The sequence below is a fragment of the Sinocyclocheilus anshuiensis genome, unplaced genomic scaffold, assembly GCF_001515605.1.
Source record: "Sinocyclocheilus anshuiensis isolate Anshui unplaced genomic scaffold, SAMN03320099.WGS_v1.1 scaffold1127, whole genome shotgun sequence".
NCBI lineage: Eukaryota > Metazoa > Chordata > Actinopteri > Cypriniformes > Cyprinidae > Sinocyclocheilus > Sinocyclocheilus anshuiensis.
Genome location: NW_015546115.1, coordinates 493,041 through 513,472, shown reverse-complemented (window position 1 = coordinate 513,472; position 20,432 = coordinate 493,041). Strand labels below are relative to the sequence as shown.

The following is a 20,432-nucleotide window of genomic DNA, read 5'->3' as shown; positions in this document are numbered from 1 at the left end:
TCCGGATCATTAGCCGCTGTAGGGAAATAATGAGAAGAATAACAAAATGCAGTAAATGGTAAAACTGAAAAAAATCATTCCAACTGTAACGTTGCTCTGTGTCATTATGAAGTTATCCACCTTATTCTTTCCGTAAAAATGTACATTTTTGTAAATTTTATGGGTCTTGCTTCTGGTCTAATTTGCTTCCAGCTATTTTTAGCTGTACAAAACGGCTTTCTGCTTGATATTGCAAATTGGTTTGTCTTACCATATTATTTTAGTGTATTATCTTAATTATGAACACAATGGTTTGTAGTGCAAACAGTTTTATACTGCACATTCTTCTCGTTATTTCCCTATAGCGGCTATAATGAACCGGAAGTCTCGCCCATCGCGATTAGGAATAAGGTGGATAGTTGTGGTCTTTTAAATTTAGAGCCATTTTTAAATCTTTAATGTTATCGTCCTTATTGTGAACGGGCCTCAAAAAAAACGCATTCAAATTCATACCACTGGCACAAGCACCACAGATGAATTAGTCAGTTTTTAATTATTCCGTTTTCAATTTGTAATTATTTTCAAATTTGTATGCAAATCCCCGATGTGTCGATTTATGATGTTTCTATTAATGTGAGTCGCCTACCGTAAATTCACATTCAAAAGAACCAAAAGCTGCTTAACTGTGGTTGTTTTATGACAGAGGAAGTGGAACTAATCCTACTTTGATTTGCATGTCAAGGTGCAAAAATAACAAAGAAGAAAAAGAAGATTTCATGACAAGCACATAATGATCAAGAACAGCGGTACAGCGAGAACAATTGTTAAAAAAAGGAATATCTCTGATTTCTTACCTGTGTTGACTCTCTTTCTCTCTTATTGAAATGTAAATCAATAAGGTTACAAGTCAGTTGGTATTTCGCATACTACAATCAAACTCATTTCCATATTAATGAGGCTGAGAGAATATAGAGACAAGGGGAATAAAAACCAAACTGAATGACCGCTTTGTAGGAAGAGAGAAAGAGCAAATAAACAGAAATGGTGGTGGGAGGGAGTGAAAGACAAAGGAGAAAACGAGGTTTTGAAGATGAAGGAAAGTGAGTTGAAGAGGAGAGAAGAGGATGAGAGGAATCATAGTGAAGAGAGGATGAGCTGGACATTCAGCACTGAAAACAACTCATGCCACACAGAAATCCGTGTATCATTCGATCGATAAATTGGCTTGGGTATATATAGGTCTATGTTCACGCAAGAACTGTCATTCTGACTGACAACCGGAGAACAAACGATAGTAAATAGCCTACTGTTAGAGTTATATAATGTAGTTTTCAGACTCTGCCCCGGTACGAGTTGTGTCGAGCTATTCATTAGTCTGTGGTGGTCAGCAGTGGAGGACTATTATTCTGCTGCGTGATACTGCGGAAGAACTGATGATGGCACGGTTTGATCTTCGGCTGACCAATCAGCAGAAAGGGACGTTTAATTCCCGCCCACATGTAGAAATCAAATATTCAAGCTGTTTATTAATTTTTCCACCCATGAACGAAAAACGAAAATTTAAGCTGAATTTTCATTTTTCGTTTTTTGGAAAAAAACAAAAAGACGGAAAAGGAGCCGTTTTCTCATTTTTCTACTTTCAATATTAAATCAAAAAACGAATGATCGAATGATACACGGATTCACAGAGGACATCACATGCACTTATCAATAATCATCTATAATACTGGTTCTGCATCAGAATAGGTGCCATGGCAACAAAATTATAGTGAAGGGGTCAGTACCATTTTTTAAGAAATTCAAATTTTATCCTTAACTTTTATTAAACAAAGATCTATTAAATTGATCAAAATTGACAGTAAAGACACTATAATGTTGCCAAAAAATCTATTTCAAATAAAGTTTTTTTTTTTTTTACTTTATATCCATCAAACATTCCTGAAAAAAAAAATCACGGTTTCCACAAAAATATGAAGAGACACAACTGTTTTCAAAATTGATAATAATAATAATACATGTTTCTTGAGCAGCAAATCAGCATATTAGAATGATTTCTGAAGTATTATGTGACACTGAAGACTGGAGTAATGATGCTGAAAATTCAGCTTTGCATCACAGGAATAAATTACATTTTAAAATAAATTCACATAGAAAACAGTTACTTTATATTGTAATAATATTTTATAATTCTACTGTTTTTACTGTATTTTTTTAAATAAATAAATAGTCTTGGTGAGCAGAAGAGGCTTCGTTCTTCAAACTTACATCCTCAAACTTTTGAATGGCATGCAGTTCATTTTTAAATCATAGATGATTTATAATTACTGCTTATTCCCATGTCTTTTTTAATGATGTTGAAATCTGCTGGGGTTTGTTCTTACAGGGCTGTGCGTCACTGAAGTTCCTGTCCAAATAGTAAGCGTTCCTACAATCACTTTGATGTAGCAGCTAGAGTCGTGCTTGGACTGAATGAATATGGTTGCTAAAAAGTTGCATGGATTACTTATCTTCAAGCAGTTCTTCAGCTTTCTTCTTGTTTTTTAACCAAGTGCATGTTTCCTTTTTAAATGCATGCAATTTAGACATTCCCACTAATATCAAAAATGAGGTCTGAGCAGAAATAAATCCATGAGATCCAACATGTACATATAAAAAATTCAGAATTATGTCATGTAATATTAAGCTGTGGCTTAAATCAACTGCTTTGATTTTATTTTTTACTTCAGGTCATGCAATAAACATTTTTTAAAGTTTTTATTAATGGCCTTCCATGCCACAGAACCAATCCTGAGACTGTGGGGATTCAAGATTTGAAATGTTCCCAGGCGAACAGCAAACCCTGACTGAAAATTTTTGTGGTGGCATCACACACAAGAAACAAAGACTCAAGATTGATTTAATAATAAATAATAGTAAATAATTAATTTGAGGTATATTTAAGGATTTGGGTAATCTATGATGACCAAAATCCATTTAGATATGAATAGGAAATCCCAATAAGGATACTAAACAGACACGTATGTGAGAGAGGGCACTGTTTTTTAGATTCAAAACTAAATATTACCATTTCTCTGGAGCACAGGAAAGCTGAAACACAGGCTGGTCTTACCCTCCTTCAGCCGTGTGTCACTTGTGGTCCGCTTGCGCTGCATGAGTCTGTCTGTAGACCCAAAAAAAGGTAAGGACTGATTATAGGAGACTGACACTCATGTACATTCCAGTCAGACATAATTCATCAAGATCTCTTCTGAGAGTTAAAATATGTCTCTACTAGTTGTAAAACGGCGACAGGGCTAAATGCATTCGGTCCATGAGAGTCCCTTATAAACACTGTGGCGTGGAAGCTTGTACTAAATGAAGTGAAACAGACTAGAAAAATAAATGTTATTTCTCAAATACTGGCCATTCTTCATGTTTTATGCAACTCTGCCTGGGAATAGCTGAATAGATGTCAATATACAGGCCTGAATTGTTTGTTTCTGGTCTGTGCACATCCACAATGCATCACTGTATGTCTATAGACATGCTGCATTGTCATCCACACTGATTCACTGGCATTGACCTTCAGTGAAAATCTAAAACACTCTACGTTTATTGATGAAAAAGCACTAATTCGGTACAGTTTATATATAGAATACAGACACTTCAAGGGCCATGCAGTGTTCTTTGTTTGTTTGTTTTCTCGACAATCATGATTTTCTCAATAGCAAAAAGTCACCTTTCTGTCTTTAACCTAACTAATATAATAAAAAACTTAATGTGATGCACTGTCAGTGTCAGTCATACATACATGAAACAGGTAAGATGTAATTGTAGTAAAAGACTCAGTTAAATGATCTCATACAGCCATATATTAACCATGTTGATATTTTATCTGACTCTGATATTATCTGATATTTTTAACTGAATAAATGTTATTGCTTTCACAGATTTATGCTGAATTTAGAATAAATATTTATGCCCACACAGTGCAGAAATTCATTTATGTATTAATGACATAGATAGATAGATAGATAGATAGATAGATAGATAGATAGATAGATAGATAGATAGATAGAACGGCATAAGGATAGATAGATAGATAGATAGATGTAGAATTGGAAAGGAAAATAATGAAAAAGAGGAGGATGTCCGTGATAGATAGATAGATAGATAGATAGATAGAACGGCATAAGGATAGATAGATAGATAGATAGATAGATAGATAGGCCTGGGGCATCCCAAATACCGTGAAAGGGGTGTAGAATTGGAAAGGAAAATAATGAAAAAGAGGAGGATGTCCGTGCGTGTCAGCCAGCAGGTACCTCAGATATGATGGACAGAAGGGCATGATCTCCCTCTGCCTCCCTCTTTCTTGGCAGAGATGGAGGATACGGTTCAGTTCTGACAGAAGCTTCTGGAGTGACATGCAATGAGAAATAGTGATTCAATTTTCAGCAGAGCGAAAAGATGATTTCAATGGTCGTGGAGATGGCAACAAAGGGGAGGATGTGTTTACCCTGTCGTGGAATGATATGACTTTCATTTTCTTCCGACTTCAGTTCCAGCACGTTAACAGTGTTTGGTGCAATGAACAGGATATGATGTCATTCTCTAGAGTGCTGTTTTTTAAAACAGATAAATAACAAATAATAACTTAAAAAAAAAATACAAAATACAATCTAATACATTTTCTTACATCTTAAATTTGTGTTCCTTTAAGCCAAGAGGTCAATCTGTGACATTTAGACCCTCTATTCCATCACTGGTTCTTGAGATTTGTAATACCTAGAAAAAAATGATCTGATAGCATTAATTTCCATTAAATTGTAATGTTTGTTTTCTCCAGACAGACTCGGACTGGTGGGAATTGTACTGATTTCTATTATTCTGTAACCTCTCATGCCTTCCCACAATCTCTTCATGCACGCCCCTTTACAGTCATACTATCTTTGTGTGTGTCATTCCCATGTTTCTGTAGCTGTGGCTCCGTTACACACCATGAAGACCATCATTGGGGAATCCAGTGAATCCATTACACCTCCGAGAGCATGGAAACCCACAGCGAGGTCATGAGACAGTAACATGTCACGATTATGTTTACCACTGAAGAAAAACAAAATAGTGAATCAATTAGAATGCATTCACACATTTAAAGGCAAACAGAGCGACTCTCAGAGGCCCATTGAAAACATTCATTTGCTGTTTACAGCAGCAGGACACACTGTTTGTCTACGTGTCTACAATACAAATGAGCGTCATTCAATGCCTCTATTAGTCCAGAGCATTATCAGAACCGAGGACAGATTCATGACATGCAAAAAGCACATGTGTCACACAGCTAATGGTTCTCACGATCGCATGTTTATGACATGCTCGCTGAACTGTGCTGAATTTGTTCTGGAGGTCTCTGGGCAGTGAGATTGTGTCGAGTGTTATTACATTTGGGGTGAAACCATATGGAAATGTTTCAATCATATTTTTTGGGTGTTATGGGGGTCCCTTAATGCTTATGGGAGGTCCGGGACCCCCCAGCCCCCCTCAATTCGAACACTGCTGTTAGGACTGATACACATTGGTGTTTTGAGCTGTATTATGACATATGATTGTAATTATACATATGTACCACAGATGTCTGTTTTTAGATCCTAAATCTTGTGTTAAAGAAACCTTATCTGTTTTGTATATTTTTCTATTTGTTTATTAAAAGAGATAATTCAATGAAACCCTTCTGCCAGCACCCTCATGTTGCTCCAAACCTGTACAATTTCCTTATTATGTGAGACACAAAAGAAGTGGGGTCCATGTTGTTTGAATCCAAATGTTCCTCAAAATATATTCTCTTTTTCTTATTTTATCTCCAGTTTCCCTTTTAGGACACTGCAAAAAGATTTATTGAGCTTCTAAGGATATTTTAATTAAAATAAACACATTTAAATTGTGTTTATTGTATTGAGTTACTGTCAAATAATTATCATCAGTGTGATTTCATGATGTTTCTTGCCTAGTAAAGTGCATATAAGGGTTGTGACACGTCTTTTTACGTGTTTGTGTGAATCTGCATCATCCTCCAGAGCTTTTTGTGGCCCTCAGTCAATATGTCTGTCGTCTGTGTATGTGTCTATGTGTTGCACAATATGCGTCCTTGTGTTTAGTGATTTTTCTCAGACACCATTTGATCCAAACCTGTTTTACAGCAGGTGGTCTCAACGTCCCCCAACTGCACCTCAGAGCTGAGCTGGAAGACTAAATTAAAAAATTAAAAAAGACCAAAAGATGTAAAATGCAAGATGTGTGTGTAAGAGTTGGGTTTCATATAATGTGTGTGTAAGAGTTGGGTTTCTCCATACCTACTGTGGGGAAAAATATAACAAGCATAAAAAACATCTTAATAAAAAGTAGGTTTGTTTGAGAGTTATATTAATATAAGCCAATTGCAAGTGCCCATCATGATATAAAAATAAGTGTGTGTGTAAGACGGTAGTGTTGTGTTGAATCTTTTCCGTCTACATCCCTGTGAAATTTGATTTCTTATCTCAGGGGTTTATGATGAGGCTGTGAATGATGCTTAGGATAAGGAAAATAACTTGCATTAAAAAACTGCCAGTTGTTTGGCATTTTCTGCCTAAGAATATCTTAACTCTTGGCAGGCCAATCAAATTACATTAAAAATCATTGCTGATATTATAAAAATTACAGATCAAGCGTGCATGAGTTAATGCACAATTTTTCAAAAGCAGCAGGTTTTCTATTCCATGCATACATTCATTTTGCATATGATGCACAGCATACATTCTATATGCTTTAAAACCAGTAAGGTAGTATGTGTTTCTGAACCTGGTAACAGGAATAAATAGAAATAGAACAGAAACATGAATGATGGCTTTGAAGTCGAGAGGGGAAAAAGAGGCTAGAATGAGAGGTTTTGAAGTGAAGCGAGCGGCCTAGAAAACACACACACACACACACACACACACACACACAGGTGTGTCACTGAGACCAGCAGTCACAGTATTGACTTTGATGAGAAAGTCTGTATGAAGTTCAGACCATCCTGTCGATCAGAATAAACATCCACTTGGAGGCTCTAAGGGGAAGGAACATTGAAAAGTCCAAACCCTGTGTTTAAAGAGGGGAAAGTCTGTGTCCAAACATGTGTGTCCCTATACTTCATAATAAGCTAAACGCATTGTTAATGAACAGGATTTCAGAGTCAACTCTAAGATTTACATATTTGAATTGCATATAAGATTTCCATACATTTGGATTATACTGTTTAACTAAACGAATAAACTTCAGATAATACAAACCCGATTCCAAAAAAGTTGGGACACTGTACAAATATTTGATATGTCATCTATGTTGTATTCTGAATAAAATATTGAAATTTGAAACTTCCACATCATTGCATTCTGTTTTTATTCACAATTTGTACAGTGTCCCAACTTTTTTGGAATCGGGTTTGTACATATTTGTCAGTCAACCATAAATCAAATGGGTTAGAAAAAGGTGAGACTTCTACACTCAGAAGGTCATGGCATAGTTCATTATTAACTATTTGCATCTATTTGATTTTATTTAAATAACCATGTTTTCAAAATGCAGGATGGATGGATGGATGGATGGAGAACTTTTATACGTCTCCACCAAACAGAGAAGAGAGGGATCCGTACTAAGCACAGCACAACCTTCAGAGCTCCATTCATTCATCCACCCACTCACCATGCCTCATTTTTTATCTCTCGCACTCCTCCATTTCTCACTGCACAGTCTATTCTGCACTTATAACCACGCTAATTAAAAATGAATTATTCATGCACACATGTTGAACTGACCAATCAGGATCATGCAGTTCCATGATTTTGAAAGACTCCGCATAAGCATAGACAGAATGTGCTGTTTCATGCATGTCTCATCGTACACAGATGTTAACATGTACTCTGCTGATTCTACGTATATGGTTTTGAAAGCATTTAAGCTGTAATTATATAATCTGCTGCTGCTTTACAATCTTGTTAATGAGATAATCAGCGATTGCATTGACGCTAATTACCAAGGAGACCATACTTAGACCTTTAAGCTGATTCAGTTCAATGTAAACAGTGTGGGTCTCTGTGGAAACAGGAACTCTTTCCGGTTTTTTTTCTTCCCCCTTTCTGCTTTGTTAAAAAGTCAACATTATGACATAGTCATAATTATTAGGTAAAATATCAAAATTATGACATACTAAGAAGTCATTATAACATGAAAGGTTTTCTATGTCATAATTGACTTTTTATGTCAGTTGCAGCTACAATCTCTTACAAATTAGTATGCATAAGTTTGTCTTTTTATGTCAATGTTGTCTTTTTATCTTATAAATATGACTTAGTATCTCATAATTTAGTTATAAAATAACTTTTTATGTCATAAATTTAAAACATTCGCACAAAAAAAACCTTTATACACGATTCATGGTTTTTAAAATGTTTTAGTTTTTTTTTTTAAATGTTAAACTTTTTTTTTTAATGTTACTAGTTTCTGAAAGTTCAGAGAACATTCAAAAGTAACATTCCCATTATGTTTGCTAAATGATGAAATAGAATGTTCCTGTAACATTTGCATAACCAAGAATAAAACTTGTAAAACTGTATGTTTTGAACATTCACAGAACATTCAGAAATAATGTTTTCATAACTGATGGGAACGTTAGTAAAATGTTCTTAGAATATATTTTTGTTAGCTGGGATTGCACATACTTGGTATTAGGAATCTACACAAACATCTAAAGTAACACCAATTAAATGTCTTCTCTCGGTATGGACATGAAGGATAGCTACCTGAAATTGTACAGCCTGATGAGAAAAGTTGTGCTGTTATCACTCACAGAAACTGTAGAAATCTAGTTTACTTAAGATGCCTCATTTACTGAAGTTAATGATCAAGTACGTGTTTGTGACAAGAATTTAATATATTTAACAGCCCTGTGTGTTGGTTGGTACATTAGAGCCCTTGCTGTTATCTTTTGCACAGCAAGTAATTGTCATTTTTGACAACAGTGTTGAATCACACAGTGAGTAAATGAGCATGAGCTGAGCAACATTTCGCTAATGCTTTACACTGACAATTAACTCTGTGTTTGTGTGTGTACGTTTTATTATCCTAATGGGAATGAAATTTCAAAAAATTTCAAAAAAGCATAAAGATTAAACCACATTCTGGGCACAGCCCCAACATGATTTAAGGCCCATAAATACAACAAAATAATACTGCAATTCATATCTAACACTGCCAAGAGTTAGTGTTAGAGTTAGTCTATTGTTATCTTATATATATTCACAGTAGATGTGAATTGGATGCCCTAACTTGGATTGATACACAAATATTGTTTGCATGTAAAACAAAGAAACAGTGGATATAAGCTCGGCCCACATACTCCAAAACAATATAGTCTTTGTGCTTCGGCTCCACTCTTTCCCACTAGACTAGTGTTCTTCAAGATAAGATGAGTTTTCAGCCTTTACTTAATGCTTTCAGCTTCTTCAGATCTCATTTCAAGAGGAGTTAAAAAAAGAAAAGAGAACAATAAGCTATATAGATGTGCGTTTTCATTTCCATATGCACTCCTGTTAATTGTTTGCTCAATGGGAAATGAGTCTATATTATCCATCTATTTTGTAATTGTGTCTACACAAGGTTATTTTTTTTTTGGGTGGATATGAAAAATGTAATTAGAAGGAAAACAAATACATTCAAGTTAGATATTTTTAATATGTAGCCTATGTATTATTCCAATGAACGTAATAATAATAACTTTACTTTTCTTGTACATCGTTTTCATTATTTTGGGAAAATTTCACATACATTAGAAGAAGGTCAGGGTCCAAGCCAAATTTCCTCCGTTTTCTTCAGAAGACTATATTACTATATACAGTTGTTGGTTACTGAATAAATGGTTTGCACACTCTTTGTACATTAGGCTACTGTTGTATATTTTGTTCTGGTTAATTTAAAAAGAAGAAGGAGGAGGAGGAGGAGGAGGAGGAGAAGAAGAAGTAGAAGAAGAAGAAGAACCGGCATGCTTCGGTCTTCGCAGCATGAAGTCGAACACACCTATTGGTACCACAACATAATCGCTGTACCACCTGACCACTGCAGATTCATTTTGCAGTTGATAGTGTCACCATAGAAACGCACAATCCTCTTGTAATTAGGCTACCTTAATTATTATGGCATGGCATGAACGCAGCATTCAGCTCATCCAACCCCAATCAAGCACACCTGAACAAGCTAATCAAGGCATTCCAGATTACTAGAAAGCTACAGGCAGGTGAGTTTGATCAGGGCTGGAATTGGCCTTATCACCTTGGATCTTTAAAACCCCATTTTACAGAAGCTGATATTGCAGCAACAAGTATTCGTTTTAGTTTTGTGCACGTCGCTCTTCCTGACGCACCAATTAAGCGCATTAACCAGCAGAGATCGTTGTGAGATTGCCGTTTGGGGAGGATGACAGCTCGAGTGTGTTTCTCGTTGATTGCTGTGTTATCGTGTCTGTTTGGATACTTGAGCATAACTCAGGCTATTCAAAAACGAACCACAGGTGAGAAGATCTGTTGACTTCATTACACTGCACAATGCAGAAATAAGTGACTCAGTCTTTGAAAGTAATTAATGCAGTTTAGGAATGAGTAGAAGGGTTTTAAAACCCTTTTGATTTGAAGCAGACAAATACGTAAAATTTGTATTTGGGTTTGAGACCCATTACGAAACCCCTGATTTACAAATGCTGAAACCGCACTCCCTGGCCTCCCCTAATGATCCTCTTGAATCCTCTAGTGGACGGTTTCTGTCCGGCAAGGCTGACAGTCGTGCCATCCCATCGAGGATGTTCTTCTGATAAGGACTGCCCTGGAGGACTCAAATGCTGTCGATTTGACTGTGGGCCTGTTTGCGTGCCGCCCGTTTTCAGTGAGTTTCAGTTAATAATGGACACTAAAGGTCCAAAACAAACACACACACACACACACGAGTAATGCATTGAGTTCAATGCAAGTTTTAAGCAGAGACTTTGCCTTTTGTTGTTCTCATCTAAAGTAGGTTTGAATTCATCCCTTTGGGTAGTTTAAGCACCATATGGCTTTACAAAATAAAGAGGAATAATACTTAGTATATAATTCACTCTGTAGGTAACACTTGCTATTCATGCTGTGAGTGTTTCGTGCTGTATATTGAAGTGGCATACTGTCTATATGCACAAACTAAAGCTGATTATCTGTGTCCACACAGTGAAGCCGGGTCAATGTCCCATACCGGAGATGATTCCACTGTGTGCTGAAAGCTGTTTCCATGATGGCCAGTGTCCTGCCACACAGAAATGTTGCCCAACCACCGGTGGCCTTGTATGCAGTGAACCACGTGGTCAGGGAAGCGGCCGGGCAAGTTGCCAGGGAAGCGGCCAGGGCGAGGGCAGCGGCCAGGGCAGCGGCCAGGGCCAGGGCAGCGGTTATGGCCAGGGAAGCGGCCAGGGCAGCGGCCAGGGCGAGGGCAGCGGCCAGGGCGAGGGCAGCGGCCAGGGCAGCGGTTATGGCCAGGGCAGCGGCCAGGGCCAGGGCAGCGGTTTCTCAGCAGAGAATGATTAAACAACTCCACAAATGGCATCACCAGCTTCACTCATTAACCAGACTGACTTTATTTCTGTCAGACATCTACAAAAGCGCTTATTGAGAATTGGTAGATATTTATGATTGTTTTGTTTAATTTGATGTTACTGTCAAGGTGATTAGTGTTTGCTTTAGTTGGGCTCTTCAGTGTATGAATCTCAACAATGGTGACAATCAAAAGCTGCATGGTGCAATGCATGCTGGGTACCTAGTCTCTGTGCAGTGAGTGCACTTTGACCTCACATTAGTATGAGCACACATTGAGGTTACACTTTTAGCTCACTGTGACCTCAACACGAGTATCCTGGGAGCTCATGGTGACATCACTGTGAGATCAAAGTGTTAACTGTGAAAGACAGCATGTTCCTAGGAGACGTTGATATTCTTAAACAGTTGTACTAATAAATATAGGAATATTATAACAGGTTATACAGGTCAAAAGCGTATTGTGGACCAGTGTATTTAGAATTGGAATAAAGCTTGGCATGTTTGTGAAATATACTGTTTAAATAAAGTAAAATAGGCTATATTTAAAATGTTTCATGGTATATGCAGCTAAAAGTGTGTTAAGAGAGATTTAATCTGGATATTGATTATTCCTGATTTGTACTACAGCTAACGCTCATAAATAATTATACCGGTATAATAGTAGATTTTCATCTGTTGTTGCATTGTTTATAAGAGACACTCATCCTTTCACATAGTACAATGAGGTGTGGGGAAAAACTTTAAAAGGTAATGCTTTGTTGTATAAACATTTAGGTAACCACATTATTATGCACCGGATCAAACATAAGCTCGATTTAATGGCACTGTGATGCACACATTTTCTATGTTGTCTACAAACTATAATATCCCCTCGCGTTACTTTGTAGATTATAACTGCTCACACGAAGTTTGGATAGAGACCGCTATTATTTATTAAAATAATGCGGATGCATGCTGGGTACCTAGTTTTATATTATTATTTATTAAAATAATGCGGAGCTAAATGGAGCTTTTAGACATAAAATCAATAGATCAAACTGATTTGTAAAAACGATTCTCTTTTGAAACGCTCGAAACGCCTTACACTTGCGACACCTGCTGACCAAAACCATGTGCAACGAGAACACAGACCGAACGTGTATTTAATGACCCATTTACAAATCATTTCCAAAGGCCAGTGTAATCGATTAAATGCAATATACAAAACACATTACGTGTATGTTTATTTTTGTTTTTGATTTTATTAATTTGTACGAACCTACATTATAAAACTGAATCAGTTTAAAACTATATTAGACGCTGGTTTATTTATTTATGGCCCTCTAGCGGCGAAACATTTCAATTCCAAAAAGAATCAAACCAGTATGTGACGTAACGAAGCATCGTTTGCTGAAACCACGTGATTGGTCGGTTTCGAAACCCTGATTCAAAACAAAAGATTCATAGTTTCGAAGCTTCGTGTTGTGAATTTGCCCATTACCACATTATGCTTTCCTGTTTTAAATCAAAACAGATTTAGGTGTGGAATCTCTAATGAGGAAAACAGTGAATCAAACCTGACTGATGGAGCGATCTTCGAAATAATCGGGATGGAAAATTGCCTGGTTATAAAGATGGAACAGCATGAAAACAGCCATACAATGCCAGATATGAAGACAAAAACCGGCCAGTCCTCACCTAGGCAAAGGTGGGAGAATAAAAGACAATGTAAGTTGGTTATTTGCCACATAAAAATAATCTGTTAATTCGGTTATTGTTTGATCGCGACTATTGAAAAATTACGTGTGTCAAATGATAGACAAGTGTTTAGCTTGCTCCAGATGTTTTGTCAGACCAACTAGGCTACTTTAAAATTCGTTGACTAAAACTGACTCCAGAGATGCCAAAGGCCGTCGAGACAGGGCTGTGATAAAATGCCCAATTTCTCAAAGAAGTTGTCATTGGAGAAATTGATCCCAATTGTATTTAATGCCAAATGCCTCCTCCATGCGTAAACCAATGAATTCACGTAACAGGTTAGAGAAACTGGGGAGCAAAACATAATTATAGTTGGAACATATATTTATACATACAGTTGAATATACCAATATATTGACGTGTGATAATAATAATAATAGTGCCTCCAGACTCAGGGTCTATTTCTGAGTCTGTTAGTTTGTCTGCTGTGTGTAAGAACAGAAAAAAATCTAAAAATGGCTAAATCATCAAGACTCTCGCTCATGGCCAACGAACTGCTTACCAAAAAAAAAAAATCAAACTAGCATCAAGAAGAACACTGCAACAATATTACAGTAATATTATTTATTGCCCTTAAATTAATTACTGAGATGTTTATTTTAGATCAGAAGGAACTGAAAGAAGATTCTGTCACTCGCCATCAACGTGGGATGCCTTTCATTCAAAAAGCAAACCATAAGCAGCACACGAGAAGTCACTCAGAAGAGAAAGCTTTCACCTGTTCTGAATGTGGAAAGAGTTTCAAAAAGAAGAGGATCCTTAAAGACCACATGACCATTCACTCTGAAGAGAAAGCTTTCACCTGCTCCGAGTGTGGAAAGAGTTTCAAAATGAAGAGGATCCTTAATGACCACATGACCATTCACTCTGAAGAGAAACCTTTCACCTGCTCCGAGTGTGGAAAGAGTTTCAAAATGAAGAGGATCCTTAATGACCACATGACCATTCACTCTGAAGAGAAACCTTTCACCTGCTCCGAGTGTGGAAAGAGTTTCAAAATGAAGAGGATCCTTAAACAACACATGAAAATTCACACTGGAGGGAAACCTTTCACCTGCTCCGAGTGTGGAAAGAGTTTCAAAATCAAGAAGATCCTTAAACAACACATGAAAATTCACACTGGAGAGAAACCTTTCGCCTGCTCCGAGTGTGGAAAAGGTTTCACAGTGAAACAAAACCTTAAATATCACATGAGAAATCACACGGGAGAGAAACCCTTTACCTGTCCTGAGTGTGGAAAGAGTTTCATTGTGAACAAGAGTCTTAAACAACACATGAAAGTTCACACTGGAGAGAAGCTTTTCACCTGCTCTGAGTGTGGAAGGAGTTTTGCTTTTAAACAACCCCTTGAGAAACACATGAGAATTCACACTGGAGAGAAACCTTACATATGCCCTGAGTGTGGAAACAGTTTCAGAGACAGACAAAATCTTAATGTTCACATGAGAATTCACACTGGTGAAAGGCCTTACGTCTGCCCTCAATGTGGAAAGGGTTGCAGATTGAGACAAAACCTTCAGAATCACATGAGAATTCACACTGGAGAAAAGCCTTTCATTTGCCCTCTGTGTGGAAAGAGTTGCAGAATGAGACAAAACCTTGAGAGACACATGAGAATTCACACTGGAGAGAGGCCTTACACCTGCTCCGAGTGTGAAAAGAGTTTCACAATGAAACAGCGCCTTACGAGACACATGAGAATTCACACTGGACAGAGGCCTTTCGACAGACCAGAAAACCCACCAGCTATTGAATATGTGATATAGTCAATCTGTTTAAATTATTAGGCCATTTGACACAATAAGACTAAATGGAATACCGTGACTGAGAGTTTTTACAATTAGTTTACTTGCAGCAACTGCAGTCATAATCTTGATGATTCGTTTAAAACTTGTATAGCCCTAACAGAAATACATACAGTAGTCAACATTTGAAGTGGATCAGAAAAGTTCATCAAAGTTGAACTAAGACAAGAATGGGTATTGTTTTGGTTTTAGGACAACTTTGATGAAAGGTTTTGATCCACTTCAAATGTTGACTACTGTAGTTAGTTAAATAGCAATGTTTTTCAGTTTTTTTCCCATTGTTTGTATATTTCTTTACTCATTTATCATATATACATTTTATATATCCCTATATACAGTATATATAGCCTTCCTTAAAGGGTTAGTTCACCCAAAAATGAAAATTGGCTTGTGTTTTACTCACCCTCGAAGCATCCTAAGTGTATATGACTTTCTTCTTTCAGACGAATCCAGTCGGAGTTATATTAATAATTGTCCTGGCTATTCCAAGCTCTATCATTGCAGTCAGCGGGGGTTGCAGTTGACCCAGTTCACAAGTCCTCAAATAAAGCGCGCGCATTCATAATAAAACGTGCCTCACACGGCTCCGGGGGGTGAATAAAGGCCTTCTGTAGTGAATCCATGCGTTTTTGTAAGAAAAATATCCATATTTCAAATGTAATAAACACTTTTATATCACTTCCGCCAACTGTCATACGCGGAAGCCATTATGGCGGATGACCTAGCACGTCGGTGTTGCATGATTAGTGACGAACGCGGAGAGACAACAAAACAAAATGCCGGTCACGAATTAGAAGTACAAACTTCTTTTTGTTTGAAACCCAGATGTTCGATTTGCAAAGAAAAATGTCGGAGGATTTTGATATAAGCCAAGAGGAGACTGGTTTTCCTTTGCTAAAGTAAGGAAACTTTGCTTCCTTTGCTCCTATAAACAAACTCGTGAGACTAGCATATATCAGAGGCGCGCGCGCTGCACATACGCCTTCCGTCTATGCTTCCGCGTATGACAGATAACGGAAGTGAGAGAAAAGTGTTTATTACGTTTGAAATATGGATATTTTTCTTACAAAAACGCATGGATTCACTACAGAAGGCCTTTATTCACCCCCCGGAGCCGTGTGAGGCACGTTTTATTATGAATGCGCGTGCTTTATTTGACGACTTGTGGGCTGGGTCAACTGCAACACCCGCTGACTGCAATGATAGAGCTTGGAATAGCCAGGACAATTATTAATATAACTCCAACTGGATTCGTCTGAAAGAAGAAAGTCATATACACCTAGGATGCTTCGAGGGTGAGTAAAACACAAGCCAATTTTCATTTTTGGGTGAACTAACCCTTTAATTTATTTTGCCATGTTTTTCTAATGATGTGTAATCTTACGTTGTGCAAAGAAAAACATTTAGAGCTCTTAGACCCAAACTATATGCATAATATAAAAACTTTAAACACAAAGGGACAAGCATCAACCGTCATTTTGTGTCCTGCAATGAGAGAAAACTCCATCTGAATAAGACTAAGTTCAAGAGACAAATGTAGAGTGCTACACATACAGAAAAAACTCTTCCAGTGCCAAATTATATTTTTTTCCCGTAAATACATTGTTATTGAAACTGAATCGAGAAACTGAATTGTGCACAACGGAAACAAAAATGATTAAAACCATATTAGATGCTGGATCATGTATTAAACAGATCAACTCCCCCAAGAGGTGAATCATTGAAACGTCTAAAAGTTTCGAACCAATGCATGACATAGTGAAGCCTCGTTTGCTGAAATCACGTGACTTGTCTTGGACAGTTTGATTCGCACTCCGAACCACTGATTCAAAATAAAGATTTGGATCACCTTTCTCAGTATTTTGTCATTGCTTATTTTAAATATTTAATTGCTTATTTTAAATTTATAATATGAATTTTGGTTGCATAATATTTGTTAGTGGATAGAGTGGACAAAAATTACTTATTGAGCGTTCTGTGAAAGAAACGGGGTCCAACATTTCCTAGTGATAAAGATGGAGCAGCATGAAAACAATCAAACCACAGAGACTCCAGATGTGCAGACGAAAACCTGCCAGTCCTCACCTGGTGAAGAGCAGGATTATAAAAGACAGTGTAAGATGGTTAGTTGTCACTTACAAAGAATCAAATAAGTTAAAAGAATATGGTAATTGTTGGTCGTGACTAATGAAAATTTGTCTAAAATCTGATACATGTAAGTGGTTACTAAATGTCCGCAATAATTGGGAATTTGTCAGACCAAATATATTTTAAAATTAGTTTGATTAAAGTGATTTCAGTCAGCGAATCACAGAAAGTGTTGGATCTTTTTTACACCTGTGTATTACAGTTTTTCTCAGTCGCTTTGGTGCATTTCTCACATCACAATTCTGTGTTTTTCTGTCAATATGGGGTGCTGTGTGTACATTAATGAAGAAAAAAAATTAACTTAAATGATTTTAGCAAATGGCTGCAATATAACAAAGAGTGAAAAATTTAAGGGGGTCTGAATACTTTCCGTACCCACTGTATATATATATAGAAAAGCATATAAAGCAAAGTGAATTTAGGCTACACAATACTAGATTTGTATAAACGTTGTTAAATAACATGAGAATAACGGATTTAAAATTGAAAACAATGACCTCTGTTGCATTCAGGGTTGCAAATCTATAACTTTCTTACATTTACTGTCCTTGAATTGATTTTTTTATATATTTTTTTTATTATTGTTTTAGATCTGGGGGAACTAAAAGAAGGTTCTTTCATTTGCCATCAGTGTAGCATGTGTTTTGTTCAACAATCAAGTCTTCAAAAGCATATGAGAATTCACACTGGAGAAAAGCCGTTCACCTGCCCTCAATGTGAAAAGAGTTTCACGCAACAAAGCCAACTTAAATGTCACATAAGAAGTCACACTGGAGAGAAGCCGTTCAACTGCCCTCAATGTGAAAAGAGTTTGACTGTAAAACAACACCTTAAGAATCACATTCGAACTCACACTGGAGAGAAACCTTTCAACTGCCCTCAGTGTGAAAAGAGTTTCACAGTGAACTGGAACCTTGAGAGTCACATGAGAATTCACACTGGAGAGAAACTTTTCAGGTGCCTTAAGTGTGGAAAGAGATTTGCAAAACAAGGACAACTTAAATGTCACATGAGAAGTCACACTGAGAGAAGCCGTTTAACTGTCCTCAGTGTGAAAAGAGTTTCACAGTGAAACGAAACCTTGAGGGTCACATGAGAATTCACACTGGAGAGAAACCTTTCAGCTGCCTTAAGTGTGGAAAGAGTTTCACACAACAGGGACAACTTAAATGTCACATAAGAAGTCACACTGGAGAAAAGCCTTTCACCTGCTCTCATGTGGAAAGAAATTCACACTGAAACGAAACCTTGACATTCACATGAAAATTCACACTTAAGAGAAGACTTCTACCTGCTTTGAGTGGGAAAAGAGTTTCACAGTGAAACATAAGCATAATATTCTCATGAGAATAGTCAAGTCAGGTGATTAGCATTGCATATTTATATTTATTTATGTATTCAATATCCATTTCATGTATTCCTGTACGTTTCATTTATACTGATTCTTGGCATGTTTTTCTAATGCTATATAATGCTGTGTTGTACAAAGAATAACATTTTAGGTTCATTAATCTGTGCAAGGCAGAACCGTAACTGATGGAAAGAATAACTGTTGTCTTTCCCCGTGTCAGCCTCGTTGCTACAGAAGAATTAACTTGACAATATGTGACCCTGTCTGTGAAATTCAGGCTAAAGTCTCATAATCTAATTATGATATAACAAGCACCAAAGTTTGATTTCAACCATTAATTTAACTGATTTCAATCTTTGACATGGCCTTACCCAGTCAATATTAAAGATATAAAGGTTATATTTTCACAAAAAGTTTTACATCTTAACAGCAAATCACAAAAAAATGACTTAAGCTGGGTTTTCACAGGCAGGGTCACATATGTTTGAATACCTTTGAATATCAGACAATAATCTTGAAGGAGAGAAGCTGGCGGGAGGCAACGACAACTCCTAAAATGTCTGGTGTGAGAAAATCCTGTAATTTTTCTCACTGAGCTTCTGCAAAACAGAAAGTCAGTGTAATTGTTCATCATTTTCATTCAAATAATTAAATAATTGAGTCAGACTGTGCCTTTGCATTGTTTCACAGTGTCTTCAACAAAATTCCTGTAACCACATTCGTTAAATTTATTCAAAATATGCACATAATGCCTAATATGCTGAAAACAGCTCCATTAATGTTTCTTTTTTCGTCCCATTAAGTTACTAAAAAAACGTAATTTTGATAATGTCATATTGGTTCAATAAAACACTTACAAATAATTATCCCAAAACAGAAAGATGGATTGTGGTATAGGCTGTTTCACCGAACAATTGAGCTCAATATACTTTATCTAAGTAGAAAAAGTCCTACATTCAAATAACTGTAGCCTACCTGCGCAACATGCGTCTGAGGAAAACCGTTGGGCTTGTGAATTCAAATGCGGATGCGCGGGAGATCAAGCGGAGCCGATTTCAGCCAAATACGAAACACATCAGTCCCAAGAGAAGACATATTCCTCATTATAGGCTTATTCATCAAGATTCAAGATGTTATGGTGAGTATTGAGCACTGTAAATCACTGAAATCATTTTCTAAAGATTTTGTCAGTAACACTTTAAGCAGTTTAAAGCTGGATATATTTAGGCTATACGTGTCATGAAATAATAAATCAAAATCTATACCGATTGACATATAATTAAGTAACTTCTGTTCTGTGACTTGCCTATTTAATGCGGGGAAACTTTGTCATTAATGTTAGTTTTGCCGTGAACCGCTTTTGAACATTTTATTTAATAAATTATTCAGAATTGATGTAGAAAACCTCTTGAATGTGTTTTTCTTAATTCGAATAAGGTACCGCCGCCAAATATTATGTGATTTGTTAATAAAGATAGGTGAGAAAATGTCAACTTTGTTTTCTGTGTTCTGTATTTTGTTTAATGTATTTCTGTTTTTAGTACATTATTTTTTTTTTCTTTTGGGACAATTGAAAATAAACAATTGCTACTACAAGTTGATATATTTAATTACTCCAACTACACTCATTTTTTTCCATTGGCTCTAACTTACATATTTCTGATTGAGCTAATGTTAATAAATAATTAATAGTTAATGTTAACTGATCAAATTCATTTTACAGAAATTCAGTTAGTCCAATTTAAATATTATATAATATTATTAATTGATATATAATCTATGGAAAATATATAGAAATATTTA

General features: G+C 36.5%; 1 protein-coding gene across 1 annotated transcript; it reads left to right on the top strand.

Moving 5' to 3' along the window:
• Positions 1 to 13,020: 13,020 nt before the first annotated feature.
• LOC107700792 (gastrula zinc finger protein XlCGF26.1-like) lies at positions 13,021 to 18,517 on the top strand. Its single transcript, XM_016502608.1, has 4 exons — positions 13,021 to 13,295; positions 13,929 to 15,044; positions 17,893 to 18,260; positions 18,338 to 18,517. The coding sequence occupies exons 1-4, from the start codon at positions 13,178 to 13,180 to the stop codon at positions 18,515 to 18,517; spliced, it is 1,782 nt and encodes a 593-aa protein (XP_016358094.1). The 5' UTR covers positions 13,021 to 13,177.
• The last annotated feature ends 1,915 nt before the right edge of the window (positions 18,518 to 20,432 follow it).